Here is a 24,246-nt window from a genome sequence, read left to right on the forward strand (position 1 = left end):
TGCTTTGATGATATCGTACACGCGTCAGAAACGTATAGGGGCGAGATTTCATAGGCTGGTGGACCTCAATAACCAATTTGTCAAAACTACAGAGATGAAAGTCGGTTGGCCCGGTTCTTAGAACAGGATTGAAATTTAAATCTGAGACCAGCGACCTGTTAATAGATTTATTAATTCACCTTTTGGTTCAGATCGAGGACACACAATGCTGACAGCATCTTAACCATGTTAGCTTCAAATACGCTTCCACTATGTGTAGATAAAATATAAATACCCTAATTCTACGCATACAGAGAACGAATTTACCTAAGACACGCGCGAATCGTTGCATCTCTGAAATAATTAAAACTGGAGCGGTCAATCTGAAATCACACTCGTGATCCGAAATATGTCAATGTCGTTTAGGATTTCTGTGATGCTCAGCTGTTGAACCTTCTCAAACTGCAGGGGCCTTGAGATCGGGCTGCCGCGGCAAAAATTGAACATGAAAATAATATGGGAAGTTTTAACCTTATAACATTGGTTCTCAAACTTTGTAAGACCCCCCCCCCCATATGATGGTGAAAGACATCGCCCCCCCTCCCCTTAGCTAGCAAACGTAATGGACAGTTTCGTGGCATGGAAGGTTACGAATGTGGATGAGAGATTCATAAATATGAAATTGAGGCTAAATAACGAGCAATAACTGTAAATAGAGTGGAAATCGCGCCAAGCGCAAAAATTTTTTTGTGTTGAGCTCAGCTTCGCTCCCCCCTTCAGATGCCTTCACGCCCTCCAGTTTGAGAACCCCTGCTGTAAAATTATCGTGGTGAAATATACTAAGAATTCGATTTTTAGTACGCATTTCATCAATATTTTTAATTAGTTTCTTTAGACTCTCGAGGGCCGCACAGAACGGTGTTGCGGGCCGCATGCGGCCCGCGGGCCGTAGTTTGCCCACCCCTGCGATACAGCATAGGAGATATTTTGGCCTTGATGCTGGAGACTGTCACACGACACATACGGCTTACGGTCTATATGTCTGCTGCAAAATCGCCTTTGGAAAATATATTACCGAATAAATACGTGGATGAAAGCCGAAAACTTGGTACACTGTTACATGAAATCAACGAGAAGTAGCCTCATGACCGTTTTCGGTATGGTACACTGTCAAAATTAATACAAACAGACCAACACCGAATTTTGCGTAAAATTTACTGAGGAATAGGCTTATCATTGATCAAGCGATCAGCCGTTAGCCGCCATCGAAAACGAAACAGCTATCGCGCTTGACAGGGGTTGTAATTGTAAGCAAATGGCCTGAAGGCCACAATTTCACGGTCAAAATTGACATTGGAGAATATAAAATAAAAGTAAATATTTGAATGCAAACCGAGGATGTTAGTAAACTGTTTCATGATATCATCATCTCATCACTTATCTCAGTATGGAACACAGTTAGCGTTAACACAGATACGCCGACTTTTGCGTGAAATCCGCAATGCGTTAGGTAGGCTAAGTGTCAGATCAGCGCACATCTTTAACATACTCGACCTTGATAACGAAATTGCTGCCCTAATCATTGAGTGCCAACCTTGAGACTTGGCACAGCGTTCGATACTAAAATCAAGACATACCATGCAAAAGCTCATGACGGATCTAGGTAAGGAGCATCGTTAAAATCAATGGAGACCAATACCGGCTTTGCGTAAAATATGTTTGCGATAAATGACGAGTCAGCTCTCACTCGACTTAGGAAACGAAATTACCACTAACACAGTACAGTGACAAACTTGAAACTTGGTACCGCGTTGAATACTAACATTAAGACTTACCGTACCAAATGTCATGACCGATCTCGGTATGGAACATCGTCAAAATCAATGGATACAAATACCGGCTTTTGAGTAAAATCTGTTTGCGATGCATGACGAATCAGCACACACTCAACTTCGGAAACGGAATTACTACCCTGAACTTTAAGTAGAAACCCTGAAACTTGGGACAATGTTAAATACCACCATCACGGCATGACATACCAAGTTTCAAGAATTATCATGGTGTGAAACACCATCAAAATCGACCTATACCAGCAAAGGTCGACTAAACGCGTATGACGGTAACCGAGTTCAGATGTAGATACGATTGTTACATCACACCTTAAGGGCGAGCAGGCTATGTTGCCCCGGTTGCTCGGTCATTTTATGAATAGGAGAGAGTAAATCACTGTTTCTTTATTGTGCGCAGCTTTGAGAGAATAGACAGTGAAAGCTTGTTATGAGCGCTACCGGGGCATGCCCCGGCTAGGCATTTGCAAAGCGAAAACACGGAAGAGAATTCGATTTTCGCAGAGACTTCGCTGTATATATGGGCATTTACAAGCGAAAGGACAAGAAGAATACGATTTTTGCTGTGATTTCGGTATATATAGATTGCTGTGCGTCTATAAATGGTAAAGAACTGTTATTGAACAGAATTTTAGGTGGGGCAATGCCCCAGTTGCCCTATAGGACGAGCCGCCACTGATGTCTACCACTATGGAGATTGCAGACATCTCTATACTGCAACTACACCAGCTTCCAAACCAGAATTTTGGTTTGGTGACGTAATAACTATAGTGTGGGAATCTTAATTCACTACGGCTTGTAAGAGCTACGCTCAGTGGTGCGTCGTATTAAGTTTTTACAATTGCATCGCAACTACAAAAGTTACACTGATTCTGAATTTCCTATTAGGTTTATTTGAATTATTCCTTGTCAGAAAAGTTACCAATTAATCGCGATTTTCATTCGCACTTGATCCGGATTTTCGTTCGCACCACCTTCGTCATTCGCACTGCAATTTTTTTCATTCGCACAAGTGCGAACAGTCACACAGGTTGAAAAGCACTGCGCTAGATCATCGCGCAGCCGCCCCTTCCAGTTATTGATAATCTTTGCTATACCTAATTGCCTTAAAGTTGTCAATCCAGAGCCGGTTACCGGCCACAGAGTGAATATCGATACCTTGTCTATAGGTAATTACCAGAAGTGCAACTTTGCACATTGCAATTTACTGTCCTTCTTGATGTTCCGTTGCATAAACCAGCAGCTGGACGACATCTTCTTAAACTAGGCCGCTTCCCGCCACCGCATGTCACACTACAACTGCCCCATTCCGTCCATTGACCCCATTCTAAAAACAAATCAAATCACTTTGAATGTTTCATTCATTGCAGATATATCGAAACATATGTGATCCCTGTCCGGCAAAATCTCACGTAAAAACGGAAATTCCTGGATGGCCAGACTTCTTAACCATGGACGGCGTATTTATGAGCTGTGTTCTCCAGTGTTTATATAGCACAGCGATATAAACAAAATTTGTCTCATATGACCGTCAGAAAAGTAGGATACAGATTCTTTTTGAATATCAAGATTAACATTTATATGTTTACCAGTTTTACCCCAAATAGCAAAGTAAGTCGGCGTCGTCGTATCATAGAGTATATTCACGCCCAAAGGGCAGATAAGGTTGGTACGCGAAGAAAACTCATACTTATGTCATGGTAATAAATCTTGCGTTCCTACGCTCCTACGTGCATGCATAATCTGGATTGGAATGTTCTACTAGATTTATACCGTGGTATAAGTCTCATGCAGGCTCTGGTTTCGTGTGATATGGATGTATATTCACATCTGCATATCAGGGGTGGTACACGGGTGGTACTGTAGGCCTAGTATAGATCAGAGTGTAGCAGTTCCATTGATGAGATTTTGAGGATGTTATTGTTCACTTTAATTTGCGTTCGGAAACTAGCAGTTATTTATATTTAAGTCTACATGGACTGGACAGGGTGTTATCATTGCTCGCTATATAACGACTACGTGATTAACTGTTGCAGAAGGTTATTTACGACACCAGAGGTGGTTAGTAACGAAGTAATTCAAATTTTCGAAGTACTTGAATTACTCGCACTACTTTCCCAAGTATTAATAGTCATGATCTCCCACTACTTCTACTTCTACTTGTCAGATTTTAGTTTTTAGGCAAAACCAAGCCTAGAACACTTAATTTTTCACTCACTTGTAGTTGGCTACTTCTACTTCTAATGTATTACCGACGGTGACTAATTTGACTACCGTTTACGCATAATTACTTGTATATCTTAGTACGATCATTGTTAAGTTCTTAGGTTCCTTTCGTTCCATATTGATGTTACGTACGTGTCAGTTATTGTGCCGCGATTTATATCGTCTAATGTTGAAAGTACATTACTATCGCATTAGTTGATTCTATGATTCAGAACTCGACCATTCACGATTTTCATCTAAGGCAGTGGCTCCCAAACTTTGAAGACTCATCGCTTCCTCATCAAGCTCTAAACAAATTTCTGCCCCCTATATTTACGGATCCGAAAATAGAACATATAAACGGGAATTTTTTCACCTTATTCAGATCGCTTGTGAATTTAATTAAAAAATGCCATTTTCCGAGGTGGTAGGTGCTCGGAAAATCGGTGTCCGCGTCTACTTTGCATTGAGTGGAAATTTTTTCGCGTCAAATGCAGAATAAGCTATCTTGACGCGCTCTTTTTGGTCGTGGTAATTAAATAAATCTCATAGATAGGACATTCTAACATTTTCGCCCCCAATCGCGCCTTTATTATTTCCGCCCCTTTTTTATAATATCGCCCTCGTTAGGAACCACTGGTCTATAAATACCTTACTAGACGTATTTCTGAGACTAGAAACTTGAATTGGAGGATTAAGACTGAGGCGCACAAATGGAAAAGTGGTCGCTGATACCAGATGGAACATCAAAACATATTACTGCTATGAATACCAGGAGGACATCGATGTGAATTGCAAACTTCAATCTTTGTTGAAGCTCCGCTGCATAAGCCCACAGGTGAACGACATCTTCTGAAACTCGTCTTCTTCCCACCTTCGCATGTCACACTACAGCTACTCCACGTGCTCCATTGACTCCATTCTGAAATAAAATTGCATTACTTCGAGTGTGCCGATCGTTGCAAATGTATCGGAACATGGATAATTAGAGTCTTCACAGAATATATCTTCGCACAAAAGACCGGATATTATTGCGTGACGACCACGCTTTCAAGCAGTGGACTGTAGATATTTTCGTTCTGCTATCCATTGTTAAACAAGACAGTGATTTTAACAAGGGATCGCCGTGAATTGCCGTCAGCAAAAAGTAGATACAGATATTTAGAGATGTAATTAAATCTAAGAATGATTACTAGTAACTTCTTCACGTGACCTTGCAAAGTGTTTTGCCTCTTCGAATCATAGAAGGCCGCTAACTCATTTTGTTTGTGATCCAAGTGTCGTGTGTAAAAGCTACAGGTTTTTTTAGGCGAAGTTTTTGTGAATTCCAAAAATTCCATAGTATGGCCGGCCACTGTCCATGTCACGAACATCAAAACTTGGTTCGGCTAATTACCATGAGCGCATCGCTGTGAATAGCAAATTTCAGTCCTGGTTGAAGGTCCACTGCACGAACCCTTCGCTAGACGACATACCCTGGAACTTGACCTGGTGCCGCCACCGCATGTCGCACTACAACTACTCCATGCGCTCCACTGACGCCATTCTGAAAAATAAAATTGTATTATGACTTTACACGTTTCGTCATTCGCAAATGCATGAAGATATTGGTAATAACTGTCCCGTAAAATTCAGAAACTTCCTCATTTGAAAATATAAATAGGATATTACGGCAGCGTCATTTTCTAATCCGCCGACAGGATTGTTTGCATGACGTCATTTCACGCCAAACTACCAATCACTCCAGAGGTGTCAAACTAGTCAAGAAAGCTACTCAAGTAGAAGTAGAAGTAGCGAAGAAAAAATCTACTCAAGTACCAGTACAAGTAATTCTTCAATTAGTCACCACAAACTACTTGAAGTAGAAGTAGATTTGACTGGCTTTAAATCTACTCAAGTAAGCAAGTAGTTTGGAAAAACGTCTTAATCCCAGTCGACAAAAGTGAGTATATTCAATGCCGAACCAGGTGAAGACAGTGCTGGAGAGAAGTGAACGCAACCGTTTTGACACTATAGTGAGGCGGCGCCATTGATGTACAGAAACAGATCGCTCTCGAATTCAAAATATCGATTTTTCTCCTTGCCATCGGTCGGCCAGGCAGATTGGTGTCAGCGTTATTAACCAATCAAATTGCGTATGATTATCACGCGGCTTCACCGTGACGTCTCTTCTGCCCAGAGATGGCCACAGTCCGGTTCAGGAGCCGGAGCCGGAGCAGGATTTCATTGAATTTTTACCTGGCCGGACTGGAGCCGGATTTTGAATTTGCGGTGATGGTCGGATTTTAGCCGGATTTTTTGCTGCAATATGATTAATTAGCATTGTTATGGCAGGATTTTTTCGGATTCCAAGCTGGACCTTCAACAGCCGGACTCCGAATCTCACATTTCCAGCCGGATCCGGATAGATTCGGATCCCGAAATTTGGGAATCCGCCCATCTCTGCTGCCTAGCTTTACCAGGTTCGTGAGCACTTGAGCGTGGAGTGATTGTGATGTCATAAGTCATCGGATGTCGTTTACGTTGCACATGCGCACTTGAAATTTGAATTATCGTTCGTACCGGTTAATTGTATTTCCGAGATTATAGAGATGGATGGGAATATGACTGAAGTTCTTCGTTGAGATAAGTTGAGCAAGAGCTACTTCGGGTTACAATCGAAATTTTTACATGCTTGCTTAGATGTGTATTGGTAGTCAAATGGTGTTTCGAATAGCAGATCAGTCATATGACACTGTAATTGCTTATTTGCGTTAAGCTTGTAAAATAGGACTTGAGATAAATTCTGACTTTGACTTTTCCGTGGCCTGAAATGTCAGGTTGGTGGCAGTGAACAGCGTGATACTAGTCAAGTGCTCTGAACGTAATACGTAGGCCTACTACCGGTCTGTTGATATTTTAATGCTAAACCGCGGAAGTGTGTCGTTACCCCTCGCCGAATCTTGACGTGTTATAGTTATGGCTTTGACATCATTTGTTAGTGCATTCATTAATGTAGGCTACGTATATTAACGAAACATGGGATATGCCGAAACTCTGTCTTCAATATATGTGACTGAATTTACAATCGTTGATGTTCGTTACAACGGTTTGCATTTCAACTGTTCAGCCAAATACTAGATCTTGTAAAAATTTCTAATGAACATTTGTGATACTCATTTCAGTTAACCCATACGAGTTATTTTGTTGCTATAGTTAGCCTATATTTTACAACTGGAGACTGAAGCCATGAAGTGATTGCGATATGCCCAAATATCCGTGGGTAGAAGTCTGATGGTGAATTGAAAAGAATGCAGCGTTGGTGAATGTTATGTTCGTGCATTTACGTTTTATAGCCGTACAACTCTTTCTTTCTATAGGATTAGTAATTGCAGTCAATCATTATTTCCTCGTGTGTCGTGCTTGTATTTATACCCGGTGTTCTGTTGTCTCGTGGTGTTTCGTTTAACTGCACTCTGGATCGTGTCGCTTGTCTTAAAGTTATTCTGCTGTATAATATACTGATTTCATATTGCAACCTCGTCGTATTGAGTTATTGTTCAAACAAGATCAAGAACATAACAATTGGTGTCAGAAGTCGGATTCATATTTATTTCTGCGACTGAGATACATCATGGAAGCAAGTATATTGAAGCTTCTGTGATGACTCAGCACTTTTCGTTAGCAAAGTAGATTGATCTATGTCAGTGGTTCCCAAAGTGGGCGCCAGCGCCCCCCTGGGGGCGTTCGCGGGCGTGAAGGGGGCGCTGGCCATGAAATGGGCGATTGGGGGGCGCTGGCTAGACAATTGGGCGGTAAGGGGGCGCTGAGAGCAAATACGGGCGGTGTAGGTTTAAAAGGCAACTGCTGCGTAAAGTGTTGACACGATTGATTAATAACGCAGCTAGGCTCTCAGTAAAAATGCATATTAGATTCAGTAAGGGCAATTTAGGGTCGTCCGTCCATTTATTCAGCTGTACCAGAAAAGTCCATTGTTACTTGACAATGTTATTCCTGCTCATCAATTGACTAATTTGGCAGTCGCCTTTCGGCAACATCCCCGAAAAGCGTGGTTTATTGTGTGCTGCTGTGAGAACTACAAAGTATATTTGAGCAGTTATTGCTCACTGCAAGATGTGATGGCTTTTTAAGAGAAACTGTCTTGCGTGATTTTATCATCTGTTTCAAACGATCGTTGATTTTCCACAGCGCTGTCACCGTGGCCTTCGACACGGCGTTCTGGTTGCGAGAAACGACCTCACTCATACTTACGGTTGTATTTCTCAAAATTTAACGGTAGAATATATCCGTTCTTAGTAATGATGAAACCTGATGGCACTGCTTTGAGCTACCGTTCCAGCTCGAATGCCTGATTTTGATGGAGAAACATGAATCAATCATCTCACAAAATTACAAGGATGGTGACTTGGTTCCAGGATATATTCCAATTAGAAATTCCTCACAGGATAATCAATCCATTCTGTGTAGTTTCCACTTTCCAGGCATGAAAAGTTTGAGCAGCGGTTTACATTGTAGTTAGGGTTACCATACTTTCTCTTTTAGAAGGATTTGTCATCTTTTTGGACTTTTATGAAAGTGTCCTCGGAGGACGCCTAAATGTCCTCTTTTTCGAGAATTTGTCCTATTTTTTAAAAATTTAGGTTAAATGTACGTTGTAATTGGACTGATGTAAAGGAAATCAGCGCTCGAGTAACGGTTTGGCGGATTTTTTGGGACGTGAGCCAGAAAATATCATTTTTTTAGTCCACCTGCCGCTAACTAGGGAAAATTTTTTTACGGATTTTACTTCAGTATTGTAAGTCTGAAAGTTTTGAAATAGCGTCCTCTTTTCAGATTCTCAAAATATGGTAACCATAATTGCAGTGTAGAACAATTTTGAGTTCAGAAGTTCAATATCTCCAATCAATCGTTCTGGCTACACAATTGAATTAAAAATAAACACTCTCACTGGAGTCGGGTTGCCTTTTTTGTCATTGCCCTTCCCCACTCATATTTGATAGAACGTGTTCACTGTGACCAAGTTCCGGACTTACAGCAGAAACCGACTTGCCAGTAGGCCTCCATGAAGTGAACACGGGAGATTCTAGAGTGATATAGTTCCTATCAAAACTCAAACCCAATATAAGGAGAATGATGATAATGATACACCAGCTTCATTCGTCTCTTATTAGCTGTATTAAATGAAGAACAACTTTCGCTTTATGATCAGGCGTGGTATGGGGGGTGTCGGGGGGCGGTGGCACTTCATTCGTTGTCCAGGGGGGCGGTAGCTCAAAAAAGTTTGGGAGACACTGATCTATGTGAAAGATGTAAGGACCGTGGCTAGAAACATATGTACTTTGTTGTTGGAGTAGCTGATTTACTACTATGGTGTTGACATAACCATCTGGAAGTGAGTATGCTTTTCTTTCACGAAAGTTTACGTGGCTTCGTTGTAATAAATTTGTGTTAACTAAACTCGGATGGATACTGCAATTCTGCTGGACTTACACATGGTATTCGCATACTGTACACATACAAACTTTTGTGTAAACAACTCTCTGATGTTTCTGTTAGTACTAGTTCTGTGTTGAACTATTTGATTATTAAGATACATGAACACCCATTCAGACAATAAAGTTCTTGTGATATCGAAACAGTTTGAAAGCACCACCAATCATTGCGTATGTTCGTAGCATGAGTGAATATTTTCATGTGTCGTGAATATCTTTCGTATACACTTAGTATGAAATGAGATGTGTGGAACAATAATTAGTGTCGTACAAAGTGTTGTGTTTGATTGCCTACTTTTTATCAATGTCTTTGTGATGTTAAAAGAAGGCTGAGTTTTCATTTACATTAAGCGGAGAAACTCAAGTAATAAATTTTACTCGTTTGAAAATATCGATCAATGGAGTAACAGTATCAATATGAGTGGTATATTATTTTTTTCGCGATATGCAACCAATCTTCTAAGCATAACTTGTCAAAATTTATCGTGTCGTAGAAACACCGGTTGTTACGAATTCGAAAGAAATGTACTTCGATTATCACGATGGTGGAAATTAAGATCAATGCAGTATTTCGGAGATGGGTGTGTATCGTTTGGTATGTTCCCCAATCACTAAATGTCGGTTAGTTAAACGATACATTTACAAGTTTACCGAAATCTTGATTTACAAATAACAGCTTGATGATGTAAAGCTCAACCACGCAAATGTGTTCATTGCAAAGTATTTGACACAAACAAAATATCGAATGGAGACCATCACATTGGTTTCATTTCGAGTGAGTGAAAATTGTTTTCTGTTGGTCAGGTAGGACACATTTGACAAACATCGTACACATTGTTTCTTCGTGATGGTAACGACTTTCAGCGGCTTGGTTTCATGTCGGGAATTATTATTTGAGGGTTCGAGAATGATTTCAATCAATACTAGAAATGAACAACAATACAAAACACGTTTAGCAAATAACAGTGTAGCAAGTACTTTTTCGATATTACGAGTGTTGGGCATCAGACACTTCTAGTTGAATTGGATGCATCTAACAAACATATCACAATTTACTTTTGCAATAATCAAAGTCTTAGAGTGTATAACCTCGCGATATTTTACATTTATCACGCACAATGGGGAGTTACTGAAATGATTATGAATTGATCGCTAGCTTCAAACGGTACTCGATACTCAAAGTGATATTTTCACACTCTGTTAAGTGCATATGTTTCAATTCTCTGTCACAAATTCCGACAATAAATCGTTGGATTCAATAGTAACGATATTGTGATATACTGATTCTACACTTAGTCGTTTCAATTACCCGTTGGGAATCGGGATAATAAAGCATTTTGAATCGGATGTTCAATGTATGAATACTGGAATTATTACATCTTTAGTGCTGTTTATCGCAAACGATAGATTTTAATAATTGTACTGATTGTTGAATGTAATAATACCGATATTGTCGTTTCATCTTTAGTCTTGGTTACTGGAAACAATTACATTTGCAAAATATTTCCTGATATCGCGATACGCAGAGTGATTTTTATCGAGGTGGAGTAATTTTCCTATCAAGAACATTTCAGACACATAGTTTTACAACTTAATATGTTAAGAACAATGGCACTGAAAAGTTTGTTGCTGTCATAACATTTACCACAACGCCGTGTCTAATTAACGCGAATAATTTAATAATCAAGTCATGATCAACTATAACATATGTCAAATCAATGTGTCAATCCTTATGTTTACAGCATGATAACTTTGAATATAACACCAGCGTTCGATTGTAAGAAATGAAGTCACAACTACGTTGATCAGACTTTCAAATGTCGTATACTCAAATATATTATGTTAATCTCAAGTCACCTGCACCGAGTAGAAATTACTTTTGTCTTACAAAATATATCGAGTAGTAATTACTTTGTCTTGCAAAATAGTAACGACTTTTACAGTTGAACAAAAAAGACGAGTTGGTGGTATATGCCCAGGCCGTGTTATTTTTGGCATTTCAGGAGACAGATGCCAAAACTGCCAAAAATAAAAATTTGAAAATGCCAAAAATAAGCAATTTTTGGCATATGCCAAAAATAACACGGCCTGTCAAATAGTGTATTTCGTTCATGGTGTTGTGTTAACAGGACCGCGTTACAAGCGAGAATAGCGTTTGTGAAAGGCAGGTTTCTTAATCTGGGTCCAGCCCACCCATTGGGGGTGAAAGCATGGTGTCCGAAATGGTGTGGACACAGCGAGATTGAACGGCTGACTGCATTTGGTTTACGTCATACTTTCCATTTGTCCAAAGGCAATTTTACGACCATTTTTGATCGGCTTGTCGAGCGCTAAATTTGATAAAACGGGTATCAATGAGAAGCTGCCGCAGTACTGATTATTAAAATATAAACTATGTTCTGCTCATGGAACTGGAACCCCCAAAATCAACCACGATTTTTCCATTGTGATCGAGTTGAACATTGTGACGCAACGAACTGTATGGCTATTTCTGAGCTGCTTATAGTCTCGTTTTGCCAGACAGTCTTGTTACGTCAATGTTCTTAAACAAGCTAACCTTCCCAGGACTCTTACATGCGAGTTGGTAATATTAAAGCCAACTGAAGTGACAAAAGTCCTCCGAAAATATATCGGTAGACTGAAGCAGAAATGATAGTCGGGCTACAAAATAGAATGTGTTGAGAGACAACACAGTAAACTCCTGGAAAAGGATCGGGAAGAAAATTCTTTCCGCGATGAGATCGATGGGACTGGCGAAGTGATCGCTTTTCATGATGCATGGATGCCGGTTCGGCCTTCCAAAGATTTTGAAGCTCTGAAAACCTTTTGTGGATGACTGGCAACATTCTTTCCCTCAACGGCTACTGTTGAAGCCGATATTTCCCAGATTCGGTGGGCGAGAAATGTATTTAGGAGAAACTTGGCTGACCTGAGTTTGGAAACACTGTTACAGTGCAAATGATTTCAGTCTATTCAACAGCTGTAACAATCAGATGTTGAGCGTGTTTGTTAGGCTTTTCTTTCGTTTTTTTTTGCTTATAGACACCGATTCCGATGGATACTGCACATTTTGTGGTTTCGTTCGATATAATCAACCTATGAAATCGTTAGGTTTTTTCTTCTTCTTATTGTTTGGTGGCACTGATTATACCTGGATGCTGCACATTTTGTGGTGTCTTTTGACAAACTAGCCCAAATAGAGCGTTTTTGTGACTAATTCGAGGCTGAAACTATCTATTTAGAGGACGATGCCAAAACTGCCAAAAATAAAAATCGAAAAATGCCAAAAATAAGTTATTTTTGGCAGTTTTGGCATATGCCAAAAATAACACGGCCTGTATATGCCTAAAACCGAACTTGATATGTTTGTGGGTTGTAGTGATTACTTGCGTAGTCTTGTCTACTTTTCGTATGGACACTTTTTGCTTTGGTTCGGTGAGTTACAAACGGATTGACTTGACAAGGTTTGTGTATTTTACTCTTTTGTTGATGGCAAGATGGTGAGATGTCGAGACGTAATACTATTTCCGTACACTCAATTACAACAAAACATAACCCGCATTCAAATAAGCCGTAAGCTACAAGCGGATTTAAAACTTGATGTTGTTTTGTGGTTGACTCAAGTCAGTAGTCATGTTTGTGTTGATTTCGGGAATGATCATGACGAGTTGGTCGGGTAAATTAGGTAATGTGGTAGTAACTATGACATTACCGAGTTGCTGACATTCAAATATCTTTTACGGATTTAATTGTGATAAATTATTTCTCAGCTATTGTTCAGACATTCAATTCTCGTATACTCAAAATATAATATGTTCAAGTCAAATCGTATATGCACCGATTAGTAAATACTTTGTCTTTAGAATAGTAACGACCTTTACAATCGAATAAAAAAAAAAGACCGATCATACGAGTACAACCAGGATGAATTAATTCAAATTTATGAGTTGTAGTGATATAATCAAGTAAGTGAAAACTAGATTTCCCGAGTAGTGATTACTTTGTGTTATAGATTAGTAACGACTTTTACAGTTGAATAAAAATTATCGGTCATACGAATACCACAAGGATGAATTAATTCAAGTTTGCGAGTTGTAGTGATATAGCCAAGTAAGTGAAAACTAGATTTTAAACACTTGTTAATGTTGTGAATAATTCTTTTGAGTATGGTAAGATGTTAAAATGTCTCTTTGACAAACGGAAAGCTGGATCGAGAATAGAGTTGTAATGTTTCATTACTTGTTTCAAATCAATGTGTGTATAATATCGAAACGGGACTGTGGGGAAGTTGCTAGTCATGTTTGTCAATCCTATTTCAATGCACACTACGCCAAAGTCGAAATATTCGGTTTCGGATTAGGATTTTACAATTATTTCACACCTTTTTGAATAAGTGTCAACTTCACAGAGGATTAGGGTTGGGTCAGAAATAAGTGAAAATTTGTCGGTATTCGAATCACCGGCTACGCCGGTTCTATGGTAAACTAATTACTAAAGTAACACCATGCGACTGATTACTAGATTTAGCAAACTATTTTGCACTGACTGGACTAGCGTAATAATCGATAGTAGTACACGGTTGGACGGGAAACAATTCAGCACACAGATCATTCGAAATATAGGCCGCACGCGCTGTGTAATCCTCACAACAAACCGTGTTCGCAAAACGGACGTATTTAGTAGGTCAGACATATCAAAACGCAAGCGCAAACATCTGTTTTTCAAAATCGCACAATGCACTGCGGTTTAGTGAATTTCCTGTTTAGTGATACTCGTGACTATTTACTTGATACATATTCAACACCGGTCGAGAGATTCCTATACCTGAAAGTACGACATGCGACCGCACCCATAAGAACACATGGCGAATCACCAACACAACCTATACGCGAAAGCACGACATGCGAAAGTACGACGTGCGAGAGATGCCTATACCGAAAGGGCGATTCACGGCCGCACCCATAAGACACAATAGCCGCTCGCCACCCCCGCCATAAGACGCAATAGCCGCATGCGACCGCACTCATAAGAACACATGGCGAATCACCACAGATCCCGTAAGAATACACGACAGGCGAATCACCGCCACCACCTATAGCAAAAAAGACGAGTCACGACCACGAGTTTTCACGGCGAATCACCGCCACGAGCTATACCTGAAAGGGCGAATCACGACCGCACCCATAAGACACAATAGCCGCATGCCAGCTCCACCATAAGACGCAATAGCTGCTCGCCACCCCCGCCATAAGAAATAAGTGCCGCTCACCACCCCCGCCATAAGAAATAAGTGCCGCTCACCACCCCCGGTTTTCCAGCCGCTCACGACCCCCGCCATAAGAAATAAGAGCCGCTCACCACCCCCGCCATAAGACGCAATAGCCGCTCACCACCCCCGCTATAAGAAATAAGAGCCGCTCACCACCCCCGGTTTTCCGGCACCTCACCGCCGCGCCCATAAGCCACAATGGCCGTTCGCGAGCGATCTATATAACTACTATCTTTTCAGTCCAAATTTCCCTCCGTTTTCTCTAATGTATTAGGACGATGCACCAAGACAAAGGTGACAATTCACTTGAAACCTAATGCCAAGCCCGTATTTAACAAGCCACGTCCTTCGCCTTACGCAAGGCAAATCGCTGTTCAAACCGAATTGAATAGATTAGTCAATCAAGGTATTCTCGAACCAATCAATTACAGTGATTGGGCAGCACCAATTGTTGCCGTCACCAAGTCGAATGGCACGGTACGCATTTGTGGTGACTTCAAAGCATTGAATCAACAAATTCAGATAGATCAACATCCGCTGCCCTCCTTGGATGAAATCCTTCACAAGTTACATGGTGGTTGTATTTTCACGAAAATTGATCTTGCCGATGCTTATTTTCAGGTAGAATTAGATGATGATGCGAAGAATTTGTGTGTCATCAACACGCAATTTGGTTTATTCCGTTATCAACGCATGTGTTTCGGAGTAGCATCTAGTCCCGCACATTTTTAACGTTGTGTTGATGCCATGATCGCCGGCTTACCCGGTGTTGCTAGCTTTATCGATGACATAATCGTTACTGGCACTGATGAAGGCGATCATTTTCGCAACTTATCGTTACTCTTTGAGCGCCTCACCGAATACGGTTTCACCGTCAGCTTCGCTAAGTGTGAATTTTTCAAAAGTAGTATCGAGTATCTTGGTCACATAATTGACAAGGACGGCAAACGGCCGTCTAACAAATCCGTTGAAGCAATCAAACAGTTGCCTAAACCTCAGGATGTTCGCCAGCTACAGGCATTCCTGGGCAAAGTCAATTACACTGGTCAACACATTTTTTAGGAGACAAAGTAAGAGTGGTTTTGGGGGTTCTGAAGGGCACTGATTCCGAATATGACCTTGTTTTTTTTCAAATTGGCTCTTGTTGTGGAGATAGCCCATGGGGCTATTTTGACCGAAATCTCCCATTTTCGCGATAATGACTAGATATAAAATCGGCTCAGTCGTACTATAAAGTTTAGAAAATCAATCTACTTGTTATTTTTACACACAGAAGACTCTTTTAAATCAAAATACAGCAACAGGACTATATTTAGGGGTAATAGATTCATCATAGTTACAGATTTTCACGGATATCATGTACATAAATGAACTCCAGTCATGTACATAAGTATTTACCTTGATGCTCAAATAACGTGGCAATAATTCAATCAGTTTTACGTCAACCAGCTATTGTAAAGTTGAAATAATTAGTTGGAATATAATATTATTGATATATTTTAAACCACAATTGTTTTTTTTTGTAAGATTTTCGCCTGTAAGCTATTTAGTGCAGTTTCTTGAAAGCTTGCGGCAATGGTCTGACATAATCTGTTCAATTGTTCATCTCATTTGCCTTGATATCTTTTTTTTGTTGTTCTGATGTCTTGGTAGAACCTCTCCCCTTGCTAATCGAACAAGATGATCAGGAAATCTATCAAGATTTCTGACCAGGAAGTGAACTTTTATGCTCATGTTTGTGCTCAAGTGTTCGATATGCAGATACGAATTTACGGACCCACTGTTTGTGGTTGGGTGCTTTATGATTATCTAAAAAGTTTTATTTACTACATCTTATAGAAATTACATGCAGTGAACTCCTTCTTAATGTAAAATTGGAATCTTTCATCGGTATTCGAATATACCAGATACCAGATTCAAGCTTCTCGTTTGATAGGGTTACTAGGTATACCCACTTTGTTGACTCAGCGGAAAATCATCAATTTACCAGTCGAAAGAAAGGAGACGCATATGAGTATTGTAGTTGAGCCTTCCCAGGACAAATTTTATAGTTTTATACTAATCTTTAATCTTGGTAGAATGACCAATTGATACAGAAGAATATGTATTTCCGTTGTGCAAGAGTACAAATTTTAGGCTTCAAAAACTGCTTTTTTGACAAACAAATATTTCGCATCATGTCATGTTAATATTGATAGAACGACTTAGAATGACATGAGGATCCTTTATAGTCAATTAGTTATTTATACGCAGTATAACATTGGAAAAAACTATGATTTTCTTCGTGATTTTCTTCGTACCAAGTGAAGTATTTAGGGGCTAAAACAGTAATTTTGGGCTTTTTTAGGGGTGTAAATATCTCCTGACAAAGAGCCAATCTGACAAAACTAATGTGATATTCGAAATCAGCAACCTCAAAAAACCCAGAACCGGCTCTTAGATGTTCTGCCTAAAAAAAAATTTTTCATTTTGTTGACCAGTGTTATTATCGCGCGTTTATTCCTAATTTCACGTAAAAAGCCGCTGCCTTGTACCGTATTCTTCAAAAAGACGCGGAATTCATTTGGAATACAAACCGTGACGCAGCTTTTCGCATTCCCAAAAACGACGTAATCGAAGCTACGCAGATAGCTCATTATGATGTGAACAAGCATCTCATTTTGTCAACAGATGCTTCTCAATACGGAATCGGCGCTGTCCTCTCAATCGAGTATAATGACGAAGAGAGACCGATCGCGCACGCATCGAAAACGCTTTGCGATTCGCAAAAATCCTACTCTTAAATAGAGAAGGAAGCTCTGTCAATCATTTACGGAGTCACTAAATTTCGTCAATTCTTGTATGGTAGAAAATTTACGCTCGTAACGGACCACAAACCGCTTTTAGCTATTTTCTCGCCAGACAAGAAAATTCCCGTGATTTCAGCGCAACGCTTACAGCGATGGGCACTAACGCTCATGGCTTACCAATATGACATTCGCTATGAACTGACTAATCAGCACGGAAACGCCGACAGTTTATCTCGCCTACCAATGGGTCCAGACCCTGAGTTTGACGAACTGGAAATTCGTGAAAACGCGAAGATCGTTCACGCTATTAATATGGCAATCGATAACTTACCATTAACTCGCAATGAAATTTGCGACGCGACGCTGAAAGACAAAACCATGAAACTAGTAAAATTATCTGTCACTCATGGTAATTGGAATCCAAAGACGCACATTGATGAAATGAAAGCGCCTGATCGTCAGTATCGCGAATGGATAAAAACTTCTGAAAGCTTTGAACGAATTCACTTGGATTTCGCAGGTCCAATAAACAATAAAATGTTTCTTGGCATCGTCGATGCGCATTCGTAATATCCTTTCGTTAAAGTAATGAATGTCGGTTCTACCACAACCTTGTATGTGGTAAACGCTTTGAGGGAAGTCTTCTCTATCGAAGACTTGCCCATAACAATTGTCACGGATGGCGGTCCGCAATTCACATCGAATGAATTGGATACGTTTTGTTCTAAATTGGCAGTCAGCCATATCGTATCACCGTCTTTTCACCCTGCCTCGAACGGGGAAGCGGAGCGTTTCGTCCAGACTCTAAAATCTGGATTAATAAATTGCGACGGGAGAAAAGATCTCCACTTCGCGCTCCAAACACTTCTCGCTACGTACCGATGTGCACCGCACCCGGGCATAGACTGGAAAACGCCTGCCGAGATTTTACATGGTCGACAGCCGCGCAATTTGTTAAGTTTGTACTCGCCCTTCGACAAATCGGAACCCGTTACGCCTGGAGAATCAGTCACTCATTTGGAGATTGGTTCCTCGGTTTACGCTCGCAGTTACCGGAGTGGACCAAAGTGGGTTGCTGGCGTGGTGACGGAAATACTTGGGCGTGTTGTGTACATTGTAAAAACAGATCATGGGTATTGGAGAAGGCATAACAACCAACTCCAACCACGGTTGATTTCAGCTGGCAATAATACAGCCACACAGGAAGTTGCTCAGCCTCGGCAACCACAAGTTGAGCAACCATTGGTTAGAAATAGGACACAACGTTTTAGATCTAGTCCTGTTCCCACGTCGGGTAGACGTTATCCGCGTAGACATAGAAAGCCAACCGATTTCTACAGGCCTACGTAAATGTGGGCAACCCTCTCAACTTACAGCGAAGGACTGTTATGTTCGTGCATTTACGTTTTAGTGTCGTATAACTCTTTCTTTCTATAGGATTAGTAATTACAGCCAATCATTATTTCCTCGTGTGTCGTGCTTGTATTTATACCCTGTGTTTTGTCGTTTCGTGGTCTTTCGTTTAACTGCACTTTGGATCGTGTCGCCTGTCTTAAAGTTATTCTGCTGTATAATATACTGATTTCATATTGCAACCTCGTCGTATTGAGTTATTGTTCAAACAAGATCAAGAACATAACAGTGAAGGCAACAGTTCATAAAATATCGTGCTCTAAGCATTGGTTCAACCTGCAGCCACAATATCCATGATCACTACTAATGATATCTGGCTGACAGTACATCGCACGAATATGAGGCCAGTGGAATTTCCAAGATATCAGAGACCAGGCCAAGCCTATATTCGGGATATATCAGGGGCAGGCAACATACGGCCCGGGGGCCGGATCCGGCCCACGAAGGGATTTTGTCCGGCCCGCGGACAGTTTTCCCTCTTACATGATAATGTAGCCCGCGGCCCCAGTCTTCCGGGATTCCCCACTACTTTTAAATACATCACATTTTAGTGACTATATTATTATACACATGTATGCGCACTGCGCAGCGAGCGAGGGTGGAGCTAACGCGTAAGTTCGTCGAAGCGTGAAGATTTGCATTATCGGCATTTACGATATACTCAACCCAAATGTCATTTGTGGTAATCATGGTGTTTGTCTACTACAATGGTCAGGTCATTAACACCACGCCGATATTTCTTATTTTTGATTCCGTAATTGTCGACTTGTAACACGGCCCACTTCTAACCTTTTGTAAGACACCGCTTATGCCAGGGGTCGCTAACATAAAACAGGCCGCGGGCCGCATGAATTCAATATTGAGGTAAAATAGGCCACACAGTTGAACAACCACGCTATCTCGTCTTCAACTAAACTCTAATGAATTGATATTTGGTAAATTTGGGGTATCGGGCTTATCGAAAGCCTTGAAATCTTCATTATGGATTGCACAGTGTGTTGATTGATCAGAGAGAAGCCGACATGGTGGTGCCTGCATGACAATGCTGTTCTCAAATCCACATTGTCTTCGTCATTATTGGCGAGAAATGGCTTCAACGTTACATTGCTGTCGTTAAATTACATTCAATAAATACAATTTATTCCTTGTATAGGTGGATAAATGGGCGGATAATGTATCAACTCAGCAATCCGGCCCGCCAAGTACTTAATTTTCCTATATCCGGCCCGCCTACTGGAGAAGTTTCCCGCCCCTGAGATATATCATTCACAATTGGCTCTGAATGAAGTTAGCGTGCCACACAGTGTGCTGGCCGTCTTCAGAATGTTTGTTTAAATAAATATTTATGCTTCCAAATTAGTTACCTACTCATCTAAGGTTGTTGAGATAAATTTCGAAGATGTAGTGCAAGCTGGAGTCGAGACAATGTAATGTTGATTTGCGGGAAGTAAATTAATCTCATCTTCAAATTGATTATTTAAAAGTTACCCGAAATTCCATCAGCTCAATTATGGTTCGATTTTATGTATACAGTTTTTGATGAAATTTACAATGCTATTCACAATGGCTTGGACTCGGACTCGAGTCAAAATAACATGAATTGGACTCGATCCTCTGATCGTTGACTTGGACTCGGACTTGACTCGGCGGTGAATTGAAAGTGACTCGACTTGACTCGAGTCAAAACTATAAAAATGAGATTGAGTTGTGACTCGGAGCCTTGTGACTTGGCTACAACCCTGCTAACAACACAATGAAGTACCGTTGGGTTGACACGAGTTTAATTTTTCTAATGTCATGATTTGACTCGAGTCACTTTGCAAAAATGAATTAACTTAAGTCGGCGTTTCTGGAATTCGGGCTGATTCGTGACTCGAGCAAAAATGTAACCCAGTACCAGTCAATTTCAAGACCTTTGAGTAATCGGTATCGACTAATCGCAGTATCTTTTATATGTTCGAAATGCTCGCGGTACGCTGGTACAACCTGTGTGAGCAATCATTTGTCGGTGATATACGTGAGATTGCGCGTTTAACTGAGCCTCAATTATTATATCACGAATAAATTGATCACTAACGTAGTCAACAGAGAATACAGCTTACGTCGTAGTAAACTGGTGCAAATATAATTACAATGTATCTATATTTTTTTTATCGAGCACAGTACTCATCTGAAGTAACCCTGTTGTATAATGTAAATAGAACGAATGCATGTCACAATTTTATTATGTTACTTGTTAAGACGGGACTTTGTATCATATGAATATATTTAATTTAGTAGTGAATTGCATCGGTCCGTGGACATATTAGCATGCGACACAATAGCAAGCGACACTTGAGCATGCGACACTTGAGCATAGCGACTTTTGGTCATGGCGACTCGTGGGCATGTAGACATATCAGCACAGGGACATATTAACATGAGGACATATTAGCATGGCGACACATAAGTATAGGGACACACGAGCATGGATACACGTGAGCATAGGGACACATCAACATGCTGACAATTTAATAAGTGCCACTTGAGCATGGTGACACATGAGCATATGATACATGAGCCTTGACGACACATGAGCATGGGTACACAAGAGCATGGGCACACATGCGCATATGGACACATGGGCATGGGGACATATGAGCAAAGGTGCACATAAGCATGGGTCATGTACGCATGCGACACTTGAGCATGCGACACGTCTACATGCAGACACTTGAGCATGCGACACGTGGATATGCAGACACTTGCGCCTGCGACACTTGAGCATGCGACCCTTGAGCATGCGACAGTTGAGCATGCGACAGTTGAGCATGCGACATTTGAGCATGCGACATTTGGGCATGGGACACGTGGATATGCAGACACTTGAGCATGCGACACTTGAGCATGCGAAACTTGGCGACACATTGGGCATGCGACACTTGGGCATGCGACACTTGGGCATGCGACACTTGGGCATGCGACACTTGGGCATGCGACACTTGGGCATGTGGTCATGCTACACTTGGGCATGCGACACTTGAGCATGCGACACTTGGGCATGCGACACTTGAGTATGCGACACTTGGGCATGCGACACTTGGGCATGCGACATTTGGGCATGTGACCATATATTAGCGAGTAACCAATTTGATTGCCGCGCGAGGAAAGTGGCAAATTGATTGAGTGGGTGGGTGCGTGGTCTGTGACTATATGGATTTGTCTGAAAAGCTCCAAAGATCGGGGTAAAGCGATAAAGGTTGACATTGCTCCACATATATTGGGATCGTTTACACCAGACGAACTAAAAGGATATATCCTTTCGTGAGACGAAAGCAATTCCAAATTTGCAATTCGACACGGGACTTATTATTTTATTTTGTGGGTCTCAATTTATACGTGAGGTTCAAGCTGCGAGCGCTGGTCTTTTCGGCGCCTGGACAGTGGTCATATCAATGTTGAACATTTTGGTCAACATGTGGCGGTTATTTTATTTCAAGGTTTTATCGCCGTCAGTACCTACAGGGAGTCGCGTGTTGCCCGAAACGTGGGTCTCGTGGTGTGAAAATGCCAAACGCCGAAATGCCAGTCGATCTTGAAATACGGCGTTTGAGCAAGCGTTTACCGAGTCAAACCGTGGGCAGACTCAAGGCCTTACTCATTCCCTTTTTTACGGTTTGGCCCTGAATATATTGCGGAAATTGCGCTATGAGCATGTTTGGTGCCTGCACTCACAATTTCGACTGTAATATATAGCACCGTTATAAGAAGGAAATCTTATTCTAGCGCGTAGGCTGCGTAGGCTATTCCCAAATCGGCGGACATTTTTCACCAGAAAGGTTTCCGATGGATTCGCAAAATCGGTTAATTCCTCACAACGCTCTGTTTTATCACTTAATATAAAATGTAGCATCAGGATATGTACAAACGAATGGACGATGACTGTTACTGAAAAACCACACACAAGCTGTTGTCTACAATAGCGATCATCCAATCCTAACAAGAACCGAATCTTCAGCGATGCGGACAAATGCAATACACGATGGTAGATGACCTGGCGCTTTATGAATCTGCGCAATGTTAGATCATCGCAATACAGTTGATAAAACCGTCCGTCCCTGTGTATGGCGGAAATAGCAACAACGCGGTACCAATACCCATCATCAGTAATCCAATAAATAGCTTTTGCTTGCCTGAAAACTTCAGGATGAAGTCTGGTGTTTCATTATTTGAAAATATTTGCTTTGGCTACTACAGTATGTCAAATAGTCATGTTATTGAGCGGTGTTATTTCGTCTATACATCCAGCGTATATTTCTAATATTATGTGTGGACGTAATTGAAGGCAATATTAGGCAACCAACATCACACCCACACCCGCGGATTGCCAGATCGCGAGAAATTAACAAAACCGCAGACGTCTGCAAGCAGTCATCAAGCTGTCTAATCTATCGAGTAAAGACTCGAAACCGAACAACGCTCGAAATCCTACCAACTTGGTTGACACCTCTAATCACAACGAGGTGAAGAAGTTTGGTTTATCACCCTATGGGAAGCCCAAGACCAACCGCTGTACAAAAGCGCTTTTTCATGCTAATCTAATTTTTCGATAGTCCTTATTTTTGGGTCCATGTCGATGGCAACCCTTCTTATAAAGAAAATTTAATGGTATAGCTATAGCCTACCTCTGGATCTCACCGTCCAGCTAATTCAGAGGCATGTACGATGCACATATAGACTTCTATAGATGCTATATCGGTTGTTTTAGCATTGCTAGATAAAGACTGGCGAGTGCTATACATTGAAATATACTAAAAATGCATATCATCACTACAGTATACTATATATAACGTTATGTAATAGCTCTTCATACATTCCAGCAGTTAATGCACAAGTTTGATTGGGATTATACGCTGAGTAATATTGGTAATATTGCAATTTATACTTGACTATTAGCCGATACTTTGATGCCAGTAAAATTGTGTCGAAAGTTACTCTTCACAGAGACAATCTGTAAAGGTCTATGACCATCAGAACTCAGGATATATCATTTTCTGACGGGTATATTAAATCCATGGTTTCGACGCTATTCTGCAAAAATTCTCTTTCTCCGTTTTCAGAAGAGGCCTTTGGCAAACATCAGCAACTGTTTATAATATTTTAGTGGCATATTCAGGGGTCTATTAGAGCCGCAAGAAGGTTAGCCGGGTTAGGAATCACTGGTTTAGAATCGAATTTCAGAACAAACGCTGTATCCAGTATTGTGGCGTCCC

At 40.9% G+C, this 24,246-nt stretch overlaps 1 protein-coding gene across 1 annotated transcript in view; it reads right to left on the reverse strand.

Annotated features, from left to right (window-relative positions):
- Nucleotides 1-24,246, reverse strand: part of LOC145442313 (uncharacterized) — a 52,414-nt gene that overhangs the window by 6,897 nt on the left and 21,271 nt on the right. The window contains exons 9-11 of the mRNA XM_080320208.1: nucleotides 5,428-5,577; nucleotides 4,804-4,953; nucleotides 3,004-3,153 (exon numbers count right to left, since the gene is read on the reverse strand). Of these exons, the coding sequence (XP_080176334.1) occupies nucleotides 3,004-3,153; nucleotides 4,804-4,953; nucleotides 5,428-5,577 (450 nt within the window). The remainder of the gene's footprint in view (nucleotides 1-3,003; nucleotides 3,154-4,803; nucleotides 4,954-5,427; nucleotides 5,578-24,246) is intronic.

Source organism: Botryllus schlosseri, chromosome 7, assembly GCF_051294905.1.
Source record: "Botryllus schlosseri isolate E-star chromosome 7, Bs_hap1, whole genome shotgun sequence".
NCBI lineage: Eukaryota > Metazoa > Chordata > Ascidiacea > Stolidobranchia > Styelidae > Botryllus > Botryllus schlosseri.